The 27589-nt window shown below is 44.5% G+C and overlaps 1 protein-coding gene across 1 annotated transcript; it reads right to left on the reverse strand.

Moving 5' to 3' along the window:
- Positions 1 to 688: 688 nt before the first annotated feature.
- ZBTB8B (zinc finger and BTB domain containing 8B) lies at positions 689 to 27589 on the reverse strand. Its single transcript, XM_044287006.1, has 5 exons — positions 27559 to 27589; positions 17299 to 17435; positions 5994 to 6929; positions 4341 to 4519; positions 689 to 2014 (listed from the first exon to the last, which is right to left on the reverse strand). The coding sequence occupies exons 3-5, from the start codon at positions 6895 to 6897 to the stop codon at positions 1724 to 1726; spliced, it is 1374 nt and encodes a 457-aa protein (XP_044142941.1). The 5' UTR covers positions 6898 to 6929; positions 17299 to 17435; positions 27559 to 27589; the 3' UTR covers positions 689 to 1723.

Raw genomic sequence — 27589 nt, forward strand, 5'->3', positions numbered from 1 at the left:
TATCTGCAAAAACACATCCTGGATATTTGCTGCTACAGTGAATTTCCCTATGATAGGATTTGCTGGGGAAAAAATAAAATGAAAAAAATAAAAATTCCATCAGAGTGAACAATTTTGTTGACGGCTGGGTTTGCATGCTGCGGTTTTGGTTCCAATAAAAAAAGAAAAGCAAAAATCACATGGTAAAAAATAGTTTCTACCACTATGGTTTTGTGAGGCGGAAATTTCCTGCAATTATTTTACAGGTGAAATATATATTTAAAATACTTTAGATATAAAAACTGTGGCACAATTTCTGCATCACAAAGCCATGGCAAAGAAATGCGGTTTATGAGGATTTTGTTCCTTTTTTTTTTTTTTTACAGAAACAAAACATGCCAAGCTGCCTCACTCTGCCTACTCTAAGGCCTCTTTCACACGACCATTTTTTTTTTCTTCCGTTTACGGGCCATTTTATACTCCATATGCATTCCCTTCCCGTATTTCTGTTCCGTTGAAAGATAGAACATGTCCTATTATTGCCCACAAATCACGTTCCGTGGCTCCATTCAAGTAAACTGGTCCGAAAAAAAAAAAAAAAAATCTAAAAACCACAAATACAGCCCAATTTTTCCTATGCAATTACTGTATACGCCATACGGAAAACGGAATGTAAACAAAAAAATAATAATATCGAACAATGGATCTGTGAAAAACGGACCGCAAAACACTGAAAAAGCCTTACGGTCATGTGAAAGAGGCCTTAAAGAGATAGTCCAGGATTTTAATATTGGTGGCCATCAGTATCTGATGGGTGGGGGGGTCCAACACTCTGCACCCCTGCTGTAGCTCCGTCCACTCTGTAGTGGAGGGAGTTGGTTACTGCAGCACTGCTCTGTCCTACCCTTAGTTTACGCCATCAATATTAAAATCCTGGAATACACCCTGTAAATAGGTTTTCCAAGTTATAGATCTATCCATAAGGTAGATCACCAATATCAGATCAGTGTAGTGGACTGATCAGCCGTTTGCAGCAGCCGCCAGCGCTAAAACTAACACAGCAAATGGAACTGGAATCAGATAGCTCCGCCATGTCCCTCCTAGCACCATGTAGTGGCCGCGCCGGGTTATGCAGCTCATCGCCCACTGAACTGATAGTTTATCAGTATCCATAACCCATAGAATCCATTTAATTATAGAAACATTAAATCCATGATGTATACAGATACCATTCCAACAGAGGCACAAATGTTTTTCTTACTTGATCAATGAAAAGTTCATTTTGTAAGACAGAGTTGTTTAACCCAGCTGTAGTTATCACATCCAGTTCAGGCTGAAATCCTTAGAAGTATTAGGAAACTGAGGAGGACGTCACTTGAATGATCATTTCTGTGGAATCACAGAATAGAGGCTGGGGTTGGTCACGTCTACGTTCACCAGTTTGGTCATCGTTCTGTCTGCAGGCAATGGCAGAGCATTTCTGGAGATGCAGCGTAAAACTAAAAGCTCAAATGACGCTGGATAATAAAAAAGAGTTTAGTGCACAGCACCAACATAAACACGTGGAAAATAGAAAATGTTCTGCTGCCTCTGAACTAGCAGCACTGTGCATAACCAAGAAGGCCTGGAACCCACTGACCACCAAGATGCTGAATAGTGGCAGAAAAAGGACGGCATAAGTTTTCTGGCATGATGCTACTTAGACGGCCCAGGTAAAGAGGAGACAGCGCATTCTGCCGATCCATCACATGAGTACCTCCCTGTGTATTTGTTCTTTATCCTCAACATCATCATCATCTGCCACTTCATTCTCATCACCAGACTCAATGTAAATTGGCCAGTCTCCATCCCCGTCATCCTTGTCCATGCTCTCTGATGCACCTTCTGTGTGGCTTGGATGTTGAGAGTCATCATTTGTAGTCGTGACACATGTGCAACTGTCACACAAGCCAAAACGTCTCAAGCCAGGAGAAAGGCTGCTGGTAAATGTACGGCGACAACCTTTACAGATGATGGGACGGTTGGAGCGATGAACCTGGAAGAGCACAGTCGCAATACAATCAGTTCAGTAGAAGAGACAAATACGATGAGTCTCTTCTCTAGAAGCCCGTCCTATTAACCCTGGACTTCCACATCTTAGACCAGGGCTACATGAAGATCCCAATTTTGAATAACGACATTGCATCTAATGATTGTAAGTTGAGTCGCGTTGCAACACGTGACCTCCCACGACACGAGTATTGCATAAAATCCAACACCGTTGGAGTTTTGGTTGCAGGTTGCATTTTGTTTGTGACTTTACCATTACAGACCACAATACATGAGGTGGCAACTTACCTGCAGATATTTTTTACATTCAAATTGTAGCCTAACTAAAATAGTCATGCTACATCAAGTTGCAGAAAAGTTACACCAATTCTTTTGGTGTCGTGCAATACATCGTTGTGTAGCCCTAGCCTAATTTGCACAAAAACAAACATTAAAGAAAAATTTTAGGCTAGGGCAACATGGCCACTTTTCCCGCATAAAACGTAGTGTGATCACTGTATTGTTCTGCTACATCGCAATATAATGAATGTTGACTTGCGATGGGCAAGTTGCTGCAAAACTGCAGAAAAACTGTCAGACGGATCTGGATGTGGATCCGTCTGACAAATGCATTGAAATACCGAATCCGTCTCTCCGGTGTCATCCGGAAAAACGGATTCGATATAGAGATAGATAGATAGATATATATATTTTTTTTTTGCATTTTTAAAGGTCTGCGCATGCATTTTGCCAGAACACTTGGGGACGGCTCCGGCATTAATGCATTTCAATGTAAATTAATGCTGGATTCGGCATTCCGGCAAGTGATCAATATTTTTGGCCGGAGAGAAAACTGCAGCATGCTGCAGTATTTTCTCTGGCCAAAAAACATAAGAGGGACTGAACTGATGCATACTGAACGGAATGCTCTCCATTCAGAATGCATTAGGATAAAACTGATCAGTTTTTTTTCCAGTATTGAGCCGATATGACGGAACTCAATGCCGGAAAAGAAAAACGCTAGTGTGAAAGTACCTCTATAGAGTAAACCCATGAGATCTTACTACTAAAAATCTTACAGCTGTGAATAAAGGAGTACTGTTAAAGGGGTGGTCCGCTCTAAATACATTTCAGAAATGCTATACACAGAGATGTAATCCCTCAAACAACGTAGCAGTTTCTTATGCCATGATTAAATGTAACGTGCCAATCAGGGCACTGTTAGGAGGTGCCCATACAGAGTCCGCCTGTCTTCAACCACATCAGATCAGCAGATTCTGCTGAAATCAGAGACTTTGATTTACTTTGCATGGCGAGGTTTAGGAATGTCCTAGTAAGGCCACATGCATACGACCGCATGGATTTTGAAGTCTGCAAAACACGGATCATGTCTATGTGACGTTCGTGTTGCATCTTGCTTTTTTTTTTTTGCGGATCCTTTGACTTAAATCCGATCCATGCTTTATTTAAATCCGATCCATGGTCCGCAATTTGTGGACAAGAATAGGACATGCATCATTTCCTATGTGCTTTCCGCATCTGTATGTCCATTTCGCAAATGATAGAACATGTCCTATTCTTGTCCACAAAATGCGGAACACAGACTCATTTAAGTCAATGCGCCTGGGGGGAAAAAAAACAAATGCAACATGGATATCATATTTTGCGGATCTGCAAAATCCAAATGGTCGTGTGCATGAAGCCTAACGGAGGTAGGAAAGAAATTACCGGTATTTACTGAATTAAAGGCTCATGCACACAGCAGTGGGCGTATTGCGGTCCGCATGCAGGGGGTCTGCAATACACAGGCATCGGCCATGTGCACCCCCCGCACAACAAATCACGGACCCATTCACTTCAATGGGTCCGCAATCACGGAGATGCGGAACGGAGGCACAAATCGGAACCCAACAGAAGCACTATGGAGTGCTTTCGTGGTGTTTCTGGCAGTGCCTCTGCACTGCAAAAAAAGTAGCGCATGCACTACTTATTTGCGGTACGGACTGTCTGATGCGGATCGTGGACCTCATTCAAGTGAATGGGTCCACGATCCGCATGCAGCTGCCCCACGGTCATGCCCGTGCATTGAGGACTGCAATTTGCGGTCTGCAGCACTGGCACGGCCGGCACACGGCCGTGGGCATGAGCTGTTACTTAGAGACTGATAATTGCAGTGACTGTAGATCACTTTGTCATTTTTTGTTTGACCTTAAAGTGTTTTTTATGTTGATAAAAAAAATGCCTAATTCAGTTCAGTGTGATTCAATATTGTTTTTACTAGAAAACATGAAGGGAAGGAGTGAAGAATTACATGTAGCAATGGATATACTTACTGTAAGTGAATGGCTGCGCAGGTGCTCCTGACGGGTAAACCTTTTGCCACAGATTTCACAAGGATACGGTCGCTCTCCTGTATGCGATCGAATGTGGCGTTTCAAAATGCCCTTTTGCTTGGCCGTGTATGGACAGAAAGGGCACTTGTGTAGTTTGATTGGGACCACTAAAACATCCCCTGAAAACAAAAAAAAAAAAAAAAATGCCCACACATTATTTCTGCTTAAAGGGAACCTGTCATCAACTTTTTGCTGACCTCACTGAAGGCAGCATAAACTAGTGACAGAAATGCTGATAGTAAGGAGCTAATAGTAAGTGGTTGCCGAGAACCAGCATCATAATCATTGCAGCCCAGGCCTTGAGAAGAGTCAGATCTACCTGAGAAGAGTCCTGGATATACATAATCTCCTGCCCTCTCACCCATCTGCTGATGATTGGCAGTTCTCTCCTAGAGAGAAAGGGAGAAAACTAGGTAGAAGTCAGTCATCAGCGGGTGGGCAGGAGAGCAGGAGCTCATGTATAACCAGGACTCTTCTCAGGTGGCCGGGACTCTTCTCCAGGCCCAGTCTGCAAGGATTGTGATGTTGGTTCTCGGCAACCACTTACTTTTTACTTATAAATGACCGACCACTGAAATCCACTTACCTGTCTGTACTATACTGCCGTTAGTATGGGCAGCATAAAGGTGATGACAGGTTCCCTTTAAAACAAAGTGGATTTTTATATATTGGCCCTATTTACTCAGGCCAATGATCAGGGCTACTATCAGGAAGGGGTGTTCCACACTCCTGCCCTGTCTAAAGGTGGCAACGATTACCCAAAGAACGAGCGCACACCCATTCATTGTTTCTGGGCAGCAGATTGTGCAGTCTAAACAGTGATCTGCTGCCCATAAACAATGAAGGTGTATTGGGACGAGCGATCACTCTACCCATCGCTTGTCCCCATGCAGCGGAGATCATTCCTGCATGTAAATGCAACTTTCACCTCCTGTAAAAAGCATCACATCATGAACAGTTTGTTTCCAATAATTGCCTGCTGTGTCAGCCCATGTAAAGGGACCTTTAGCATTGTCACAGACAACAGTATTGAACTGACCATTCAATGCAAAATTTACAATGAAAGTCAACTGTACATTTTAAAAGCGGTTGTCCAAGTCCCCCCCAAAAACTTGGGTAGCCCCTGTATATGTGCTAAAATGACAGAAGAACCTATACTTGCCCCTTTTCCTCCCTGCTTCTTCCAGCGATAGACTCTGGTTCTTTGTGCTGGTGTTTGTTTTTCTGTCTGCAGTGGTGATGTTCCACATACACAGGTCACTGCTGCTGCCAAACACTGGCCTCAGCAGTGACGCCCCGCACTGCACAGTGAAATGGGTGTATGGAACATCACCAGGAATATAACATCAGCGGCATGGAGGAACCATGCACATGCTGAAAGTAGCAGGGGAGAAAAGGGGCGTGTATAGATTTTTTTTATTTATTTTTTGTAGCACATTTACAGGGGCTGCCCGAGTTTTGTTTTCAACTTGGACATCCCCTTTAATAGTGCTGACTTTCCTTTAAATTGAACTGCTTATCAAAATGTCAAAAATGTTAAATGTTACTTGAAAGTGAAATTAGACACAAAGATGTTAGAATAAATCTTATTACCTGTGTCCTCACCATACCAATCACCCTGAATATCCATCATGGAGCTCATTGAAACACTTGCTTCCTCTTGCCTGGACTCAAAGTCACGAGGAAAATGATGTGCAGATTCCTCTTTCCTCTGGGAAGAGCTATTACGCAAAAGTGCCTCTAAAAACTGCTTCATGTGATAATTATTACATGATATGTCCATTCCGGGGCCACCTTGAGGACTTTCTTCTCCTTGCTCCAGATCTTGCTGCATCTGATATGGTTGGAGACCTTCCGTTACCTCCACCACATCAGAGTCCAGCTCTTCTTTAGGTTCCAATGCTTTAGGAGGACTCTTTTCTTTTGGAGAGGCTACACTTGTAGGATCCTTTCCCATAATTTCTTCAGAGTTACAGCTACTACAGTCCCCACAGGGGGGATCTTTCTGACAATCATCCCGAGCTGTTTTTTCAGGTACTGACCCAACTGCACCTCTTCCGCAGTTAAGACCATCGCTACCACTATCAGCTTGTCCAAAGGAACTCTCCCTTTCCATTTTCCTGCAGATGTCAAGTGAAGATCGGATGTAAGCCTTACAGAAGTTAACCACGTCAGTCATCTGGAGGTAGCTTGCAGCACTCATAACTTCAATGACATTTTCCCCACACAGGTTTAATTTTCCTGAGTATAGGAAATCCAGGATAGTTGAGAAAGCCTCAGATGTCACAATGTCTAGAGAAGCTGTGCTATGTCTTCCACTGTCTTGGATGTAGTGGACTAACATGGCCCGGAAATAGCCACTGTTGGCAAACAGAACATTTCTATGAGCTTTAAATATTCGACCTTCCACAATGATGCTGCAATCACAGAAGAAATCTCTTTTCCGCTGCTCATTCAGCTCTCCAAGGAGCTTGGAGTAATATGATGGCATCTCCATGGCTCCGAAACAGCTAGTGATTTTTTAAGCACCTGTAAAACAATCATAGTCAGAGAAAAGCTAGGTACCAAGCATTCTACATACAACGCATACAGATGTTTTGAAATGCAATGAAATTAATAAAATGTTAAAAAAATAAAAATCTGTGTATATTTCTGCCATATTTCGTTACATACATCATACGCATATAGGGGGTCATTTATCAAACTGGTGTAAAGTAGAACAGGCTTAGTTGCCTATAGCAACCAATCAGATTCCACCTTTCATTTTTCACAGCTCCTTTGGAAAATGAAAGGCGGAATCTGGTTGGTTGCTATGGGTAACTAAGCCAGTTCTACTTTACACCAGTTTGATAAATGACCCCATAGTTTAAAAATTTTAGTTTGATTTTTTGCCTAGAGCTTAAATTGTGCCTTATTTAGTCTAATGTGTTAAGTGGATATGAATTTCATGTTACAGTCACTGAAACTTAAAAGGGATTCCGTCACCAGGTTTCACCCCTGTCAGCTAAACAGATGCTGATGTTCAGGGCCTCATCAGGATTCCTAATGTGGGCTTCTAACAGCTGGTTCAGACCTGAGCGTTTTACAGCGCGTTCCTACGCGCTGTAAAACGCTCAACAGGCAAGAACCAATGATTCCCTATGGGAATGGTTCTCAACTGAGCGTTTTACAGCGCGTACGATCGCGCTGTAAAACGCCAACGCCCCAAGAAGTACAGAAGCTTCTTTGGGGCGTCTTGTCGCGCGTTCCCGTACATAGACTTCAGCGGGAACGCACGACAATGGGCGTTCGCTTGTCTCTGTATGTGCGATTGCAAACGCCAGTACAATCGCGCATACAGAGCGTACGTTCAGTATGCTCAGGTCTGAACCCAGCCTAAATGTGATCTGTAGCCTTATTTTGCTAAAAAAAAAACTGCTTTTTTACTAACCTGTCACTCAAAGAAATAAGGTGCCCAAGGGGATGTCAAGGGATTCAAGCTGCCGGCCGCCGTGCCCAGCGCCGCCTTTCCAGACTTCTGAGCCGCCTCCTAATCCTCTGTGCCGCCTCTCACTCTCCCTCCCTCCCTCCTCCTGCTGCAAGATCTCGCGCGTGCGCACAGGGCTCTGAGAGGCTGGCGCCAGAGTGCAGATCATACAGGGGTTGAGCGAAGTGCCGGCGCATGCGCACTTCGCTTTCAGAAGCCAAATGGAGAAGTCCGCACGGGCGCATCAGGCAGAGCCCTGTGCGCACGCGCAAGATCTTACAGCAGGAGGAGGGGGGGAGGGAGAGCGAGAGGCGGCACAGAGGATTAGGAGGCGGCGCAGAAGTCTGGAAAGGCGGCGCTGGGCACGAACGGCGGCGGGTGCGGCCGGCAGCTTGCATCCCTTGGGCACCTTATTTCTTTGAGTGACAAGTTAGTAAAAGCTGTTTTTTTTTAGCAAAATAAGGCTACAGATCACATTTAGAAGCCCACATTAGGAATCCTGATAAGGCCCTGAACATCAGCATATGTTTAGCTGACAGGGGTGAAACCTGGTGACAGAATCCCTTTAAGTCATTTTCAAGTGAATTTCCCAAGAAAATACATTTTCACCTATCCAAAAGGATATATTTGGAATTATGGGGGGTCCAACTGCTGGGACCCCCAGTGATCCAGGGAATGGGGGCTCCCCGAGGGCCCTTACTGGATAAAGTGGTTATGCGCATGTTAGTCTAGCACTCCATTCATTTCTATGGGACTGATGTACCACTGTCTAGGTCAGTCCCACAGAAGTGAAAACCAGTCAGCTATCTAATGTGTTAAGAGGTATCTCCGACTCCCCTCCAACAGCAGCTATTTGGTAGAAAGATGGAGCAGGTTTCCACATGCTTGATCCTTTGTTCTCATGAGAGATAAGCTGCTACCAGGAGTCTGAAAGTGGCTTATTCCCCACTTCTCATGTACAGCCTAGCAGGGTTGCATGTGTGCAAGGTAGGGGTGTCAGGACAAATCGCTGTTAGCGATGTACGACCAAGACAATTTTTGCTGATTACAAGTCCACGCTGGTCTCTACTGCTTGGTGCCTGTTGACATACAAGAGATGATTGCTCAGCCAATCACTGGACTTAGAGGACCTTTCACCTGGAAAAACATTGTGAACTAAGTATCATGACATACAGCGGCGCCCAGGGATCTCACTGCACTTACTATTATCCCTGGGTGCCGCTCTGTTCTCCTGCTATACCCTCCGGTATGTTCGGGGACTTTGTTATAGTAGGAGGAGACTGCCCTTGTTCTGCCGGGCGTCTCCTTCTCCCATGCTGTAGTGCTGGCCAAATCGCAGCACAGAGCTCACAGCTGGGAGAAAAAAAACTTCCCAGGCTGTGAGCTGTGCGCTGCGATTGGCCAGTGCTACAGCCTAGAAGGAGACGCCCAGCAGAACAAGGGCAGTCTCCTCCTACTATAACCAAGTCTCCTAAGTCTCCGCCTACTATGACCAAGTGAGCGAAGATACCGGAGGACATCGCAGACGAACAGAGCGGCACCCAGGGATAATAGTAAGTGCAGTGAGATCCCCGGGAGCCGCTGTATATGTCATGATACTTAGTTCACAATGTTTTTCCAGGTGAAAGGTCCTCTTTAAGCCACATTCACACATCAGTGTATTGATCATTGATTTCCATCAGTCATTGTGAGCCAAAACCAGGATGGGAGCCTCCACAGACATGAGGTAGAAGGGAAAGATCTGCTCCTGTTCTGTGTTCAGAGCCGCACCTGGTTTTAGCTCAAAATCACTGATGGAAATCACTGACCGAACACTGACGTGTGAATGAGGCATTAGTGTTTACCCAACTCAGCCTGTGGTTTGGACCAGGAAGTACAAAGCAAAAGAAACCCAGAAAGTGACAGAACGGCTAGTTAGAGAGGTTGGCCACCTTTTGTTTTTTTGGGGGGGCAAACCTCCCTCCTGCAAAAATAGAGAAATGCAGCACCCCTTGGGAGTAAAAAGAAAAAAAGGGTGCACACCCCAATAGGAGCTAGGTCCACTTGTAGCTCCTCATTAAGATCAAACACAGAAAAAAGGAAAGGGAGCACCCGTATTGCAATAGTGAAAGTAAGCTGTGGCCTTTTAATCCCTATCACAGCAATCCAAGTACATGCAACGTTTCCGTTACATTAAGCCTTCATCAAACATGCTTGGGCAGACCTGCAAAAGCGAAGCATACTTGCCTGCTCCCCAGCACTGGGTCTCAGCTTCTTTGCTTCCCAGCCTCGACTGTCTGGCACAGGTTTCCCGCTGTCAACATCCGCCTTCACACCGCTGCAGCCAATCATTGGCCACAACGGTTTCCCAAAACCCCCCAAAAGGTGGCCAACCCCTTTAAGTCAGATCGCATTCTGCTGGTCAAGCTACTTCAATCAGTTGTGCTTTGCATAGTAGCTGGAATTCTGTTCTCTAGAACACCGTTTCTCAACTCCAGTCGTCAGGGCCCACCAAGCGGTCAGGATTTCCTTCGTATTGAGCAGGCGATATAATTGGGGTCCGTGCATCAGAACTTACCACAGGTATTCATTCTGTGGGATATTCTCAAATCATGACCGGCAGGTAGGTCCTGAGGACTGGAGTTGAGGAACACTGGAAAATTGTGCAGTGTCGCAGGAATTTTTTTAATAGTGTGTCTTTTTTCCTATAGTATCAGCATTCTTCCCATTCACCCCAGGTGTTTTTAATTAGCAGGAGACTGCAGAAGCAGAAGGGTTAATAAACTCCTACTAGGTCTGTTTGTAGTTCCTGAGACCACTTGGAAAGGTTTTGACATCTGTTCACATGGTGCAGTGCAGCGTGGTTGCTGTTGTTGTCGCCGTGTCTGTGGGTTGGTGATGCCTAGTGCCAAGGGGGCTTAGTCTGATAACGGGGGTGCTGTTGGACAGCTGGATCGCACCGCCTTCCAGTGTTGTATTGCGGCAGCAGTGGTTGCCATGTGGTGCCGCCCCAATTTAGAGTAGGTACCCACTTGTAGAGGCCACCTTGGTGTGGCGAGTGGGCCTATGCATGTTGATCAAAATGTATACAAATGCCTTGTGTACAGTATGTCGATTAGGGCTTGGTATTTATGCTGAGGAGGGATATGAATTGTGCTGAAAAGCAATAACAGATCAATGAGGATGTGCGATCCAAGTTTTTTGCTCTTTTGTTTGGAATTTCGCAGGCATTTAAAAGGTACTCTGTGAGCCAGATTTTAGCTATAGAGCTTTTCATTTCATCAGCTCAGTCTCCTTTATCTAAATAAAAATATACTACCCCCACCTGTCTGTTCATTTTTGATAAAAATAGTGTTTGTTGTTGTTTTTTTAACTCTTTTATTAACAGATAAGACATAGCAATGATAACATACATTTATGTTGCATGGCATAATATGAACAGATAGAGAGACTTTTGGTCTATTTCAAACATCCACTGCACGGTTGTGAATTCCTTAACTCCTTGAGTGACTTAATGTATAGTATCTTCATGTGACCCCCATCAAACCGACTGAACCATAGATCCTCGAGCTGCTGACAATGCTTGCCGGAGTCTCGAGGTTGAGTACATAGTGTGTGCAGAGCCAACCACAGGCCCCAAACCTTGTAAAAAAATTTTAGGTTTATCGAGGTGTTTAAATACCAATACTATATACAGTAGAATCTGATTTATCTGTAATTTACACATGGATAAGTTCGGTGTATTGGGGTTGTACCATCTCAAAGCAATACATTTACGTGCCATAAATAGTGACTCCTTCAAGAATGTTGTCGTGCAGTGATCCCAGTTATCCTCGTTGAATATTCCCAGCAGGCAAATCTCGGGGGTGCAAGCTACCTGGACCGGCAGCAAGTTGGAAAGAAAAGCCGTCACTTTCCCCATGTAGCAATCGGGCTGCAACTCCACATCATGTGCCAGAAAACCGTCTCCAATTCCCTACACCGTGGACATGCTGTGGATGACGCTCTACCCATTCTATATAACCTATTTGGTGTGAGATATGTATGATGTATAGTTGGATTATTTTATTATTGACTGCTGGTGAGACATGTAAATGTGATTCCAATAGATCTGATATAGATTCTTCTGCAAGTGTGGGTATCCGTCTTTTCCATTCGTCTATGACCATGAGGAGTTTAGCTCTGACCTTTGCTTGTACTAGATGTTAGTAAATTACTGACACTAGTCCTCTGGGTCCCTGGGTTTTAACAATTCCTATTAGTGGGTACCACAGTGTTGGTGTTCGGAAATTTATTCTGCATGGCGGATATAAGTTGTAGATATGAAAAGAAGTGGGTACGAGGGATGTTATATTTCCGGGTTAGTGCCTCAAACGTCATTAACACTCCCTGGTGATATATATCTCCAAGGGTTTTGACCTCTGCCGATTGCCATCTATTTGCCCCCATTACCACCTGCAAATGCGGCAACGATTGGTTATCCCACAGAGGTATGTCGGATACTACCTCTGTAAATTGTGTCAATAATTTAGCCTCTTTCCAGACTGTTTGTGCCAATTTATGCAGCGGCAATTTCTGGAATTTAGGGGGTATCTCCAGGACTGACCATAGTGTATGACAGTTGAGGTAGTATTTTAAGAAATACTCTGATGTGGGCAAGTCTTCAGATGTATACCAGGTATTAATGAGCCTCAGCTGGCCTGCCAGGTAATAAAATAGTCCGATAGAGCCATACCTCCATGTTTTGGGGCATTTTAGCGTATCTAGGCTTAGTTTAGTGCGGGATCTGCTCCATATAATAAGTCTAGTGAGGGAGTCCATTTCTCTAAACACTGATTTAAGTATATGTACCTCTGAGTGTTGAAAGGCATACAGAGCCTTGGGGCGTATAATCATTTTAATTAAGTTTATACGTCCTGCTATTGAAATGGGCAATGTTTTCCAGGTTTGGAGCTTGCTCCTTATATGGTTCATTAAAAGGAGAAAAATTAAGTGACAGGGCCTGAAGGCATTTTTTCGTGATGTTAATTCTGATACTTGAATGTATCCACCACCTTTAGTTGTTCTACATGGGAGGGGCCTGTCCACTCTGCCCTGCATACCGATTTCTCCCAGTTGATTCTGAGGCCCGAGAACAGATTCCAGTGCCATCTCCAAGCGTTTATTATCTTTTTTTTTTTTATATAAGATATACTGGAGTTTAGGGACCCGCGAAGAAATGCCTTTAAAAAAGGTATCCCACACCAGGACTAGATTAGGTTCATCTGCATGTACTTCCAAGAACTCGTTTAGCTGGTAAGAAATCCCATATGCTGAACCTAAAAGATTTAGCCAGAACGGATGTATATTCATTCTATACATTACTGAAAAAGTGCTACATATCAGAGTACCTAGTATCTGTGAATGATACGATATCCCCCTAGGTAAATATAATATAGAGTGAAGATTTAACATCGCAATCTCATTACCTAACATATAGTCTATTCGGGTTAGAGAATTGTGGCCGCCACTGTGGCAGGAATATGTTCTATCCCTGGGATATTTAGCTCTCCATAGATCAATCCAGTAAGAAACCTGTTAAGTCGCGAGGGACTCCCTGTACACCTCGGATTCACCATATCCAGGATGCGATCTAGAGAAGGGTCCAACATCATGTTTAGGTCTCCCATGCAGATTACTCTAGCATGTGGGTAAGTAGCTGCAACGGTAGCTGCCAAGTGTAAAAACTGCATAATATCGTATTTTGTACATTATCAATAAGAGAGTGGACAAACACATATCTGCCTTCTGAATCAGTGACTAGGTCTTTCACCTCCCAGCGTAGTTGTTTATGTATTAACAGGGACACCAGTCAGGAAGAAGAGGTATGATAGGAGTGTGCTGCCCATTGAACCCAAGGTTTCTTCAAAACCCGAGAAGTGCTAGTGGTAAGATGTGTCTTTTGGAGACAGGATCTGTGGGCTAGAGTTTCTGATAAATGCAAGTACCATAGATCTCTTTTGCAGTGTACCCAGTCCCCTGACATTCCACGATAAGATTTTTAACTCTGCCATGGATTCCACGGCAAACGTGTTATCAGGAGCGGAGCATAGGGCAGTGGGTGTATTAGTGTGTAACAGTGCTACATAAATAACTGTAAATACCCAAACAACAAGTTATTATAAAACCAGAAAAACAACCTAGAGTCTCCAACAGTATGCCTTCTGTAAAAATAATGTTAAAGGATAACTGTCACACTTAGACCCTAATTTCAATTTTTATATATGTAGTTACTAATAACATGATATTCCAGAATCAGTTACTATTAGACTGACTTACCCCATATTTAATAAGATTCAGCCCTTAGCAACCAGTCTGTATAAAACTGCAATTTCTCTATTTAGTTAAGATGGCCGCCACTGCCCTCACCCTGAGGCTAATCCCGCCTGCCCTCACTAGCCAGTAACAATAGCCCCCCAAAAGTGTCAGCAACTAGAGCCCTCCCCCCTAAAGGGTTAATCTCCTGCAGCACAAAGGGGTCCTCCTACCACATGTTGCTTTCATTTATACACTGAGCAGGCGGCAGATCTCCCTTCCCTGGTCTGCGCTGCTTCAGCTCTGCATTCTCCAGCTCTGCTGAGTGAGGGAGCGTCTGCCAAGCGCAGGGACAGGGAGAAGTGCACACAGCCCAGGCACTGTTATCAGCTGCTGGGGAGGACCTGGCTCTAATCATTTACTTACAGTCCCTGGCTGTCTGTAATCTGACCTTGCAGGCTGCGTGCTTCTGCGTCCTCCGTCCTTCAACACATAGACGGACCCTGCATAGCAACCCGATTTTAAGCAGGAGGTAAAAGTAGCCAGTACAGGGAACTAAACTGTGGAATTAAGGGGTAATTGAGTACACAGTGAAAAGTTGAAATAGGGCCACCAAGGAGATATTAATCACCACAATCCAATACTCCCAAAAAAAAAGAAAAAGATGACAGTTATACTTTAAGTCTGGAATGACCTCTTACTCCAGACTATAGGCCAGTAAAACCGTAATGCCTCTGCCTGATAATGATTGGCTGCAGCCACAGTATTGGTGTATCTATTTAAATCATTGTATACGGGTATTAAGGCCCTATATCATTAACTAGACTAAGACTAGATGTAATCAAGAAGCTGTAGTGAGATATTTCTGAACATATCAAATTAACCAAACCAGTTTGTTGCCATCATCTAGTAACCAGTTCCTAGATATACCAAGAGTCTCATCATCTTGGAGATCTTTGCCGTAGGGCTAGCCATTCAGAGAATTCTCAAGGGGAGGAAAAGAAGACTGCTCTGTCGTCATCCACCACTCTGAGTTTAGCAGGATAACCCATGGAGTATGGGATGTTGGCTTCTCTCAGGCACCACTTGACCCTGGCATTGTCATATTTAATTTCTTGCCGTCTTCTTGCCAAGGCTAGTATCCTGTTCCCATCTTTGCAGTTGAGAAACCTTGCAAGCATGGGGCGAGGTGGAGCCCCAGGTGAAGGGGGTTTTGCTGGTACTCTGTGGTCTCTTTCTACCGCAAATGCTGAGGAGAAAGCCGCATCCGGAAAAAGTTATTTTATCAATTTTTTCTATAAACTCGTCTGGTGCACGACCTTCAGCTCTTTCAGGCAGACCGAGGATTCTGATATAGTTTCTGCGGAGTCAATTTTCTAGGTCGTCTGCTTTCTGCTTCCAAAGCTCCGTCTTAGTGTTAAGATCAGATATCGATCTTGGAACAGTGGCAGTAGCATCCTCTATGCGTAATATACGCTCTTCAATGTGTTGTACTCTTATGCAGGTCTTGGCGTAGCAATCCCAGATCAATCTTGACTTCATCTAATTTACTGTGAGAGACGTCTTACAGGCGGTGATTGCTTCCAGGACTTGGGCGGTTCCTTGTTTAAGAGTAGGCTGTTCTGGGTCTTCCTCAGAGGAGGTTATAGGGGTCGGTAATTCAGATACTGTAATTGCCCTGGTGTGCACGTTCCGCTGTGGTAGTGGTGACCGCGCACCTTCCTCTGGTTGTCTAGCAAATTCACACAGTTTTTTAGCTGCACTTTGTGTTTTTTGTGGCCCCATTGTTATATCAGGATGATATCCGGTATGCAATAGGAAAAACAAATTCCAGGGCTCTAGGAGATGCAGTGTATTTTGTACAGTAAATCTGCTGGCAAGTTCCGGGTATGTTCCCTGGAGCCGTCTTGTGCTGCTATGTGCCAGATAATGATCTGGTTATATTGTCAGGCAGTGTATACTCACTTCTTCAGCTATTTTATATCTGTGAGACTATGACCGTGTGGCATAGCATAGTACAAGGGTTGCTGCGCTCTCTGTTGAGGCAGGAGCCCGCGTTTGTCTGTGCTCCCTCTCCCCTCTCGGCACCACGGACACGCTGTCAAGATGGCCGACTGGCGGGAAACCGAGTGGCCTGTGTATGTGGCTGGGCCCCGCTCCTACACCTCAGATATCGTGCCTGCTGTCTCCCGATTTTATCCCTCTCTTAGTCACCGGGTCCGGGGTGTCCAGGTGTACCGCAGGTCCACTGTCTTCATCTCCCACATAGTGTGCAGGTCCTGGCTCCTGGCGCGGCTTTCAGAGTGGCACCTTCTGTCTGTTCTGCCAGGTAAGTCTGCACAGTATTGGAGTCTGTAAGCTGCAGGGCTCAGTCAGGAGTCTGGTCCAACTTTAAATGGCTATGTATTAGCCAGGATTTATCCAGATCTGTTCTGCCAGCCTTTTATTTATATGCTAATTGCCTTCGTAAGGAGCCCAAGGGGCTGTCCCTCCGGCCGTTGGAGCCCAGTCGTGCCCCTTATCTTGGAGCGCAGCGCCGCCCCACTGTTAATTATTCACTCCTCTCCTTGGCTTTTTTTTTTCGCAGTGCGCCGTAATCTTGCGCTGCTTCACCTTTATCCTCCGACCAGTGAGCTTGCACCACTCCACTCTCTTTTTCCGGGTCGATCAAAGTGCGCAGAAAGCTGGCACATGCACGATTCCCCTGGATGAGGCTGCTGCCAGGACACCGCACGGGCCCAGACTTGTGCATCAATGGCGTATGCACAATATTACGGTGCACTGCGGGGAAAAAAAAACCTGAGGAAAGGAGTGAATAATCAACAGTGGGGTGGCGCTGGGCTCCAAGATAAGGGGCACAGCTAGGCTCCAATGGCTGGAGGGGCAGCCCCCTTAGGCTCCTTACGAAGGTATTTAGCATAAAAATAAAAGCGATTTTTATTAAAAATGAAAAGACAGGTGGGGGTAAGACTAGTATATTTTTATTTAGATAAAGTAGACTGATATGATATGAAAAGCTCTGTAGCTAAAATCTGGCTGACAGAGTCTCTTTAATATTGTTGCACATTTGGATTTGCAACTAAAAATCATCCATGAATCTTAGGGACAGGTTCAATATAAATAAATCTCGTAAAACACAATTTTCCTTTGGTCACTTACCTTAATGAGTGTTTGGTGTCCAGAGAGGCTTATTAAGCAGATTTTGAACCCTGGCAAAATAATGCAGTACACAGGACTACGCAGCTGCCTCCCCCAGAAGCATAGGTAGTCTTAGAGATCTTGTGTTCTGATGGGGCCTGAAAAATATTATATATATATATTAGAAAGAGCTTGCTGTGCCAAATATCACAAGACTTGTTGTATTTTTTATACTGAATAATGTATTTTTAATTTATTTTAAAGTAAATTAGTTTTACCATTGTATAGTAGACTGTAAAATATACAAAAGTACACACTTTTCTTTCATAACATTAAAAAAATATATACTGTAGGTATTCATTTTAGCTATATTCAGTATAGCTTTTTTTTGTGTGTGTAAAACATAGAAATGCACGCATATTTTTTTCCTTTGTAAAGAAGAAGACCTGTCACCACTCCTGACATGTCAGTTTTAATAGCTTCATGTATTCCCCATGTAATAACAGTTCTGGACCATCTATTCTAATGGCTCTATGATGTACCATCATTCCTCTGTTATTTCTACTAGAAGTTATGAATAAATTGCTATTAGCTTTCAATAAGAGTACAGAGGGGAGGTAACAAGATGGGGGGGGGGGGGTGTACCTGCACAGACTCACTCTATCCAATCAGTGCTGCCAATTTTAGACTGTGTAGGTACACCCCCCCAACTGGTTACCCCCCCCCCCCCCTCTGTACCTTTACTGAAGGCTAATAGCAATTCATTCATAACTTCTAGTAGAAATAATAGAGGAATGGCACAACATACAGACAAAGAATAGATCCTCCAGAACTGTTATTACATGGGGAATGCATGAAGCTATTAAAACAGACATGTCCGGGGTAGTGAAAGGTCCTCTTTAAAATATCCCAATTTCCCCCAAAATGAATACCTTTGGGGTCAATATATAAAAAAGTCACTTTGAAGGAGTTTCTAATGTTTTGGCGCTGTACAGCATCTGCTCTGGCTGTATGGTGCCATAGAACCAGCAATAGAAAAATAAGCCTGTAAAATCCAAAATGTGCTCTATTTTTTTTTTTAAGTTAGGTGGTGGGCCCAGCCAGTAGATAAATTACAAGAGTAGCATCCATTTTCACAGTAAATGCGATACAATAATAGGTTTTAGAAAAGGTTTTGTCTTGAAATCTTTTGTAACAGAAAAAAAATAAAATTCATAGGAATAAAAATATAAATTTTTTTAAATATCATTGGCACAACTGTGTCCTGTGAAAAATTAATACAAAAACATGTAGGTTGGCTCAGAAATTAAATACTAATGCAGTTAGATAGGCCCATTACTAAAACAGATCAAATTACCGGTAAGAGTAATTTTCATCTTTTCCCCTCGCCTCCACAAGGCATTACCTGGAGGAATAACAGAGTAATTATTTAGGGAGGGACAACTGCCGACAAAACCTTCCTACCAAAGGTCAAGTCTCTATTGGATAATATATCCAACTTGTAGTGTTTGAAGAAAGTGGACAGGTTAGACCAGGTGGCTGCCCGGCAAATCTCTTTTAAGGAGGCAGAGGCCCCTTCTGCCCAGGATGTGGAAACCGCCCTGGTGGAATGAGCTTTTAGTTTAAATCGGGGAGAACACTCTTTCCTTATAGCAGAGAATAATGCATGATCCAGCATGCTATAGTGGACTTGTTTTGGCCCAGATACTGAACCGGTAATTGACCCGTCTTCCTAAAGTCTCTTGTTGTCTAAAGAGATTGTAAAACACATCTTCTGACATCCAGGTCCTGGAACTTCCTTTTTCTTACGTCGCCTGAGGACAAAAGGAAGGAAGATAAATTTCCTGTTGGCAATCGAATTTAGAGACTACTTTCGGAAGAAAGGTAGGAGAAGGACGTAGGACTATTCTATCCTCAAAGATCGTAAGGTAAGGTGGGGATATAGAGAAAGCCTGAATCTCCCCCACTCTTATAGCCAGGAGAAAAGCAGTTTTTAAAGGACAATAATCTGAGCGAGATATCCGTAAGGGGTTCAAAGGGAGACTCCATCAGTACTGAAAGGACCAGATTCAAATCCTATGGGGGAACTTTAGATCCGATAGAGGGACAAATTCTACTTGCTCCCTTAAAGAACCTTTTAACCAACTCTAACTCCGCCAATTTGACTCCCATGAAGCCACTTAATGCTGATACTTGTACCTTTTAAAAGGTACTTACTCTGAGGCCTTTGTCAAGTCCCGCTTGAAGAAAGTCCAAGATCACTTTTACGTCCGGAGCCATAGAAGGATTCCAAACTTCAGCCACAGACGGTAGAAAGGATTTTTGACGTCACTTGCTTTCTACTTTGCATCAGTGTATTTATGACCGTATCAGATAACCCCTTATTTCTTAAGACTGTCCATTCAACCTCCAAGCTTTGAGACGGAGTTGGGAATATTTGGATGCATTTCTAGGCCCTGGGATAGGAGATCTGGACTCTGGGGAAGTTGCCAAAAATCCTGATTTGGAAACCAGGCCCCCCTTGGCCAGAAAGGCGCTATTAGGATTAATTGGGCTCTGTCTATCGTTTTCATTAAAACTCTGGGTATCAAAGAGAAAGGTGGAAAAGCATACAGAAGGCCCCGAGGAAACTGACCTGCTAGATAAGCCACCTGTAAGGGCCAATCCAGATGGGATAGGGAGAAGAACTTCCCAACTTTTTGGGGGGTTTTTGACACAAAGATCTCTGGGCACCCCTCCCTCACACAGATGTCCTGGAATATTTTCTGACCGAGACTCCACTCTCCTTTTATTATTTTTCTGTTTAAAAAATCCACCAATTTTGCTTTCCTTTTATATGAACTGCCGAGAGAGACATCAGGTTTCTTTCTGCCAACCTGAAATTGTTTTCCGAGATTACTGACAAAGAATGACTTCTTGTCCCCCCTTGCCTGTTTAAATAGGCAACTGTAGTGGTGTTGTCTGATAAAAACTTTTATAGGTCTTGAATTTAGCACTGGAGAAAAGGCTTTTAGAGCTTGCTACACTGCTGAAAGCTCTCTCATGTTTGAAGATGCTTGCGCCAGATGAGGATGCCACAATCCTTGTTTCACCAGATTTCCTAGGTGAGCAGCCCTGTCTGCTTGCACCTGTTATCAGTATAAGTTGATCTTTCTGATGCCATTCCACACCCAACTTCTTGTATCTTACGAATTTGTTTACATTTTTCAGATTTATTATCAAATCGGAATGACTCGTCTGGTTTCTTTACCAAAAAGATTGGAGAATAGAAACCCCTTTTTTCTTCCTCTGGAGGAACTTGCACTATTGCCTTTTTCTGAAGTAGAAGTGCAACCTGTGACTCTAGAGCTTCTTGTTTCTCCTTTTTAATCTAGCATTTCCCAGGTATCTGTCTGCGGGAACATTTGATAGCTCCAGCCTGTATCCTGATGTTATTACAGACAGCAGCCAAGGTGATGCATGAATTTGTACGGCCTGCTTGAATTTTTTTTAATCTTCCCCCGACTGGACTTCTTGCGCCATGGTGTGGTATTTGGACGGGAGGACTTATCCAAGAAGAGGAATCCCCTATTCTTGTTTTCAATGATTGCCATGAGGATCCCGATTCTTCTTTTTCTAATCAAATGTAGGACGTCTTTGGGGGCAGAAATTACGTCTCTGATGGAAGAATCTCGATTTGGTAGTGAAGCCCTTTTTCCTATCGGAGGCCTTTTCTAGGATATCGTCCAGGGTCTTCCCAAATAAACAATTCCATTCACAAGGGATGGCACAAAGTCTATTTTTTGATGTCACATCTCCATTCCATGATCTTAACCAAATTGCCCTACGGGAGGTGTTTGATAAAGCTGTGGTCTTTGCAGATAATTTCACAACATCTGCTGAAGCATCCACCAGGAAGTTGGAAGCTTGTTTCCGGACCAGGGTGAAAGCTAGAATGTCCTCTCTTGGAGTGTCCGACTAAATGTGCTCTTCTAATAGAGTCAGCCATAATAATATAGAGTTCTTGCAGTATAAGTAGCTGAGATTTCTGGACGTAATTTAGCCATAGAAGATTCCCAAGACTTAAGCAGGGATTCACACTTTTTATCCATCGGATCCTTAAGGATTCCCAAGTATTCAAAGGGTAATGCAGACTTCGGAGAGACTACCACTAGTCTTGCGTCGATAGCTGCTCCAATCTCTTCCTTAATTAAGGATCTCAGAATATCCACAATAGACAGAGATTCCTTAGATACCACTCTTTATACACTTTGGGCAAAGAGATTTTTTTAGTGGCAGCGAATAAAGTTTATTTTGTACTTTTGACATTTTCTCTTCTGTGACAGTTCTCCAGATGATCTTAGACTCTCCCTCCCCTTAAAAAAAACATGAGAGTGGAGAGTCAGAATTTTGGATATCCAAGGAAAAACTTTTTATAGGAGAGCAGTCACCCAGAAGATAAGACATGACACCCTGTGCACATATAGGATGACTTTGTCAATATAAATGTCATCAGGGAGGAGGCTTACTGGGCTGGAGGGCCTGTGGGCATCAGTGGTCTTTTTTGCCAACTCAATTTCTCCAGGGGCAGACATTGTGGTGCAGATGAGAATGCCACTGTATCCTTCTTCTAGCACGCTGCTCACCGGTAGGACGCCGATATTCCACTTTAAATCTGCCGTCTGAAGACTTCCGGGTAGGAGTGATGACGTCACTCTAGCGCTGCGTTCCAACGTTGAAACGCAGCGCACCGTAGCCGGAAGTAGGTTCAGAGCACTCCCAGTCCGGGAACGCCCCCAGCCACCGAATACCCGACACATGGCCCTCTTCTATAGCGGGAGCCCGGGGCTGCCAGCACATGCAGGACTAACACCATAGGGGAAGGAGGAGCAGCATAACAATGTTCCGGGATCCTTCCCCCTGCAGGAGCCCTCTGGGAAAAACAGGATAACTTACCAAAGGCTCTGCGCACCGTTGATCCCCACCTGCCTTTTGATGGACAGGAAAACAACTGGCGAAGGTAGAGGGGAGGGGGCTTTTATACGTTGGTCTCCGTTGTTTTCCTGTCCCTGAGGAGGCGGGTACCCTCCAGGAAGTGCCGTTGTGGAGGCGTGGGGAAAAATGCTGCAAATTTGCAGCAGATTTCGCCCCCCTTCAGTGCCAAGGTAAAATCTGCAGAGGAAATTTGTAACATAAGTCGATAGGCTGCATAGTTAAAATCAAAACTGTCAAGTTATGTGCAGATTTTTCAAATCCCATCCTCCTTGCTGCTACTGTAAACAATCACACATCCTTTAGCTTGGATACAGGGAATCTTCCATCAGAGTTACTATATTTTTTAAATCAAAATTCAAAGAAACCAATTTTTTATATTGTTTGTCTTTTTCATTTTGGCAGTACTATGCCATTGAAAATCAAAGTTGGGTTGGAGGATGGCTATGGCATGGGGCTGATGGCAGTGGCTGGGGGACATGGATGATGGAAGAAAATAATATATTGCGATATACATAGTTATCGCACATAGTTCAAATTATATTGCGATATAGATTTTAGGCCATATCGCCCAGCCCTACTCCTATACCGATTATTAATCTTAATGTCAGTTTACTGTTGCTGTGAGGGAAAGGTGTTATCTTTTAGTATAATAGTAGATTAGAAGAATTAGGATGACAGCATAACACCTCTATTGTTTTCTTGATAGGCATTGATAAAAATGCCCACCGAAGTGTACTGCATTATTGTAATACGTTGTATTGTATTAGTATTTAGTGTAATATGTGACACCCTAACTGAGTCACTCATGTATTTTCCTCTTTGACAGCAGCCTAACAAGGAAAGCCAATGCAAGGCATTTGTGTGCTAAAAGTCCAAACAAAGGAGGAAATTACAGAACCAAAACAGAAAGTAGAATACATGGAGAGAACACAGAATTACATAAAGAAAATCATCCACCAGCTTTTTATAATTAGATTTTTTTCCCCCCACAGATTTTCCATTTTAATCCATTGGTTCCCTTTAACACAGCACTAGTTAACAGCAAAACAAACCTAAATATTTATCACCCTGATGCTGCAGTTTACAGGAACACCACATATGTCGTCATAAACTACTGTATGGGCAGACAGCAGGATTCAAAAAGGAAGGACCACTGTATGGTTTTTGGACGGCAGATTGTTCTGGAATGGTTTTTGGCCCTATTTTCAAGGGGTGTAGTAAGCACTTTGACCCCACAAATGTGTAGTGGATGCTACAATGCCATTTCAGTGCCCAATATGTTGTGCCTGGTTTGTGCCACAGTGAAAATTCTGCTCTCTAATTACTATAAGCAGTAAAGTGTACGGTACTAGCTAAAAATGTACTTTTTTACAGAAAGATCTACACGTGTATATAAAACTCCTATTATTTTTTTTTTAAACAATAATAAACACCGTGCCAGAGCACGGATAAGGAAAAAAAAAACTCCTGTGCCAAAAACTGAGCACAGGTGCTGATCAGTGGCATATGCACTGATCAGCGCTTGGAGGTCATGGTTCGCAGACAGAAAAACTGGTGCAGGGCTGCAAAAAGAAGAAGGAAAAAAAAGGTAAAAAAAATAAATAAAGTCTATACGAATGGCTTGGTGTCTGCAGGAAGAGGACAGGGGGTAGGGGGAGAGGGATAGGGACAGACATTGGGCATTAGGGATCAGAGATCTGGAACTGTTGCAAGTGTACAGTTGCAAGAAAAAGTACGTGAACCCTTTGGAATGATATGGATTTCTGCACAAATTGGTCATAAAATGTGATCTGATCATCTAAGTCACAACAATAGACAATCACAGTCTGCTTAAACTAATAAACACACAAATAGTTAAATGTTACCATGTTTTTATTGAACACACCATGTAAACATTCACAGTGCAGGTGGAAAAAGCATGTAAAGCTCTAGACTAATGGCATCTGCAATGCATAGGCACAGTCCACGTGCACGCCGCTTGCAGATGCAGGCCCATTGACTTGAATGGTCTGCGATCAGCAAGCGACCGTCCTCACCGCAAAAATTGTTTTTTTTTTTGCAGTGCAAAGGCACAGATCGAAATCTACAAAGCACTTCTGTGAGCTTCCAATCCGTGCCTCCGCACCTCTCAATATCTTGAGGATTGCAGCTCCATTCAAGTCAATGGGTTTGCGTCCACAATACGGGCACGGGGCACACATGCTCGTGTGCATAAGGCTCCATTCAGACGTCCGCAAATGGGTCCGCATCCGTTCCGCAATATCGGGAACGGGTGAGGACCCATTCATTCTCAATGGGGCAGAACGGGATGCAGAGAGCACACTATGTGCTCTCCACATCCGCATTTCCAGGGCGCGGCCCCGAACTTCCGGGACGCGGCTCCGCAAAAAAAAAATAGAACATGTCCTATTCTTGTCCGCAATTGCGGACAGAAATAGGCAGTTCTATAGGGGGTGCCAGCCGGGTGTATTGCGGATCCGCAATACACCACAGACATGTGAATGGACCCTAACCCCAAACTATGCAACAGTTCCAGACATTTTTTTTTTTTTTTTTACAGATCGAAGTGGAGCACAAGTCCCAGCAGGCAAACAGAAAGCATAGAGGGGCACAGGAACGCTCAGCATGCCAACTCCAAGTATAATGCTGAGCGTGCTTAGAGGAGCTCAGTATTCTTTCTGCCCTTCTTGTGCTGAGATAGGCAGGAGGTGCCAAGCACTGATGTCCCCGATCTAACCTCTGGTGTGATTGGTGCTGTCCATTTGGAGCCCACCTGCAGCCCCCCACTGGCTTTCATAGTGAGGGAGCTGCGATTGGACAGTGAGCACTGAACGGCCAATTGCAGCAATTAGGGCTCAGGGAGGAGTATTAGGCCAAATGCACACGGCCGTTGTTCACGGCCGTGAGCGGTCCGTGGAACCGCGGATTGGAATCCTGCTGAGTGCAGGAGCGCACGGCGTCATTGGTTTTTATGACGCTGTGCGCTCCCTGCTGCCGCCACAGTACAGTAATACACTGGTATGATCTATATCAGTGTTACTGTACTGCGGCGGCAGCAGGGAGTGCACGGCGTCATAGCAACTCATGACGCCGTGCGCTCCTGCACTCAGCAGGAATCCAGTCCGCGGTTCCACGGACCGCTCACGGCCGTGTGCATTCGGCCTTAGACTACTTCCACACTTGCGGTAAAGCTAATCTGGCAGGCTGTTCCAGCAGAGAACAGCTTGCCAGGGTTTCTTCAGGTCTGGCAAAGCTGGGTAGAGCCATGTGCCCACTGGACCCCATTAATTATAATGGGATCTAGTCGCTCCCCAGCATAAATGCGAGGATTCAACCATACAAAAAGTGCTGCAAACAAGTTTTTGTCTTGATGAATCCCGGCATTCCCGCTAGTTCAGATATAGTCAATGGAGTCTGGCGGTGCGCAGTACTATCCAGCTATGCCAGATCCCCAGAACTTCGGCAGGCTGTTCTTCTGCCGGATAGCTTCACCGCAATTGTAAATTTATTTGTATATGTTTCCCCTCCCGATACTGCATCTGAATACTCCATATCAATGCTCCCTAAAGTTGCTGTGCTGTCTCACAATACTATTTAAACGGGTTGTCTGGTTTCCTCCTGGAATCCACCTTAAATATAGACCAGGTAAGTACTTACCTGACAGATCTAGCGTCGCCACTCCAGTTCTCCTGACCGGGCTCTATTTGCCCAGCTGCAGCGGGGATGTCATGTTGACAACACGTGATCGCTGCAGCCATGCACTAGAAAGAGGCCAGTGACTGGCTGCAAGGGTCACGTGTTGTCCATATGATGTCACCGCTAGGTAAATAGGGCCCGGTCAGGAGAACTGGAGTGGCGACGCTAGATCTGTCAGGTAAATACATACCTGTTCTTTATGTCAGGTGGACCCCAGGGGGGGTTGTACGGTTTTGTAGCCATTACATCTAAAGTCTCAGCTGTCTCTGCAACTGCTGCACCCTCTGCACCTTGATTGATAAGGCCAGGCGCGGTTATGTTCTCAGCGCCTGAACCCGTCAATTAAAGTGCAGAGGGTGCGCCAGTTGTAGAGCCTCTAGGTGTAATGACAACGCCCCTGTTGCTCCTAGAGGCTCATTTGCATATATTAACGCTTCATTTTTCTCAGCAATGCGGACACATATGAACATGGGACCAACATAGCTCTTCCTCTGCCAATAGGTCAGCCAGCTTCTTTCCTACATATCTCTGGGCAGTGGATTGGGGGTCAAGGTCTGATATAATGACCCTCTTTGGACTTTTATCTCTGGGGTCATTTAAAATCCCTTGTGTATGTGGGAAAAATATGCAATATGTCTGACCAGAAATGGCGAATCCTACACCTCTTACACAGAACTGGCAGTGCGACTGTCACATAGAGGGCTCCTGCTCCCTACGTGCATTATATTCCATTTGGACCCATTGAACTGCAGTTTCCATTGTTTGGTCCATTTATCCAGAGACTTGATGGCGATGAAAAGCCTGATGCTACCATGATAATTACAGTAAACGTAGTCTTACATGGGCAGATTTTCTTCCCGATGATCTCTAACAAGCGCTCATATGAATACTGCCGCTGATTGCCCGATGAATGGGCAATCCAGTTCATTCAGCATGCTGTCTAATTACTATCTATCGCCAGAAAACCACTGTAGAGCATGGGGAGGAGCGATGGCATTGGCGATCAATCCTCCCCATACTGTGGAGGAGATCGCTGCATGTATTGGCAGCGGTCTACTCCGCTAAGCAAGATTCCTGACAACCGCCTGCCTGACCAGGGGGGGCTACTACACTCTAAACACATGAGCCATTTGTGAAAGAGGTGGAGCTGGCGTTGTCAGAAGGCTGAGCGCAGGTTGTCACTACTACTAAGGGCCAGAGAAAGGTGACAGAAAAATCTGCGAGGGTGAGAAAGCTGCAGCCATTGGCTGAGAGGATGGTTCCAATCTGTATAGTAAATGCCCCATGCATGGGTGACTACCAGCTCTCCCACAGAATGAAGTGCAGTGACACTGGAAACCCTGCTCTCCATCCCAGGCGTCATTAATGCACGACATCCCTTTTAGTGACTACAACCCTAAGCCAATGCACTATGAGGAGCAGCCCTCAGGACAGGATGCATTCGGTATGCACACCACATATCCTATAGGTTCCTATACGTGTACCTTCTCTCATGCATCCTGCTGGGCTTTATGGGCGCTATTAGCCAGTCAGCACCAGAAGCAGCCCGGTACCCACACCCGCCGCTCCCCTTGCTGGATCATACTGAATATCAAAACCCATTCGCCTCACCTTAGCCAGCTCCTGCACGGCGCAACGGTAG

This window comes from Bufo gargarizans, chromosome 3 (assembly GCF_014858855.1).
Source record: "Bufo gargarizans isolate SCDJY-AF-19 chromosome 3, ASM1485885v1, whole genome shotgun sequence".
NCBI lineage: Eukaryota > Metazoa > Chordata > Amphibia > Anura > Bufonidae > Bufo > Bufo gargarizans.

Coding starts and splice junctions, on each gene's coding strand:
- ZBTB8B (XM_044287006.1), bottom strand. CDS start 6,897: ATGGAGATGCCATCATATTACTCCAAGCTCCTTGGAGAGCTGAATGAG. Junction 4,520..5,993: donor TTGGTATGGTGAGGACACAG/GTAATAAGATTT, acceptor TTTTGTTTTCAG/GGGATGTTTTAGTGGTCCCA. Junction 2,015..4,340: donor TGCGCAGCCATTCACTTACA/GTAAGTATATCC, acceptor GTGCTCTTCCAG/GTTCATCGCTCCAACCGTCC.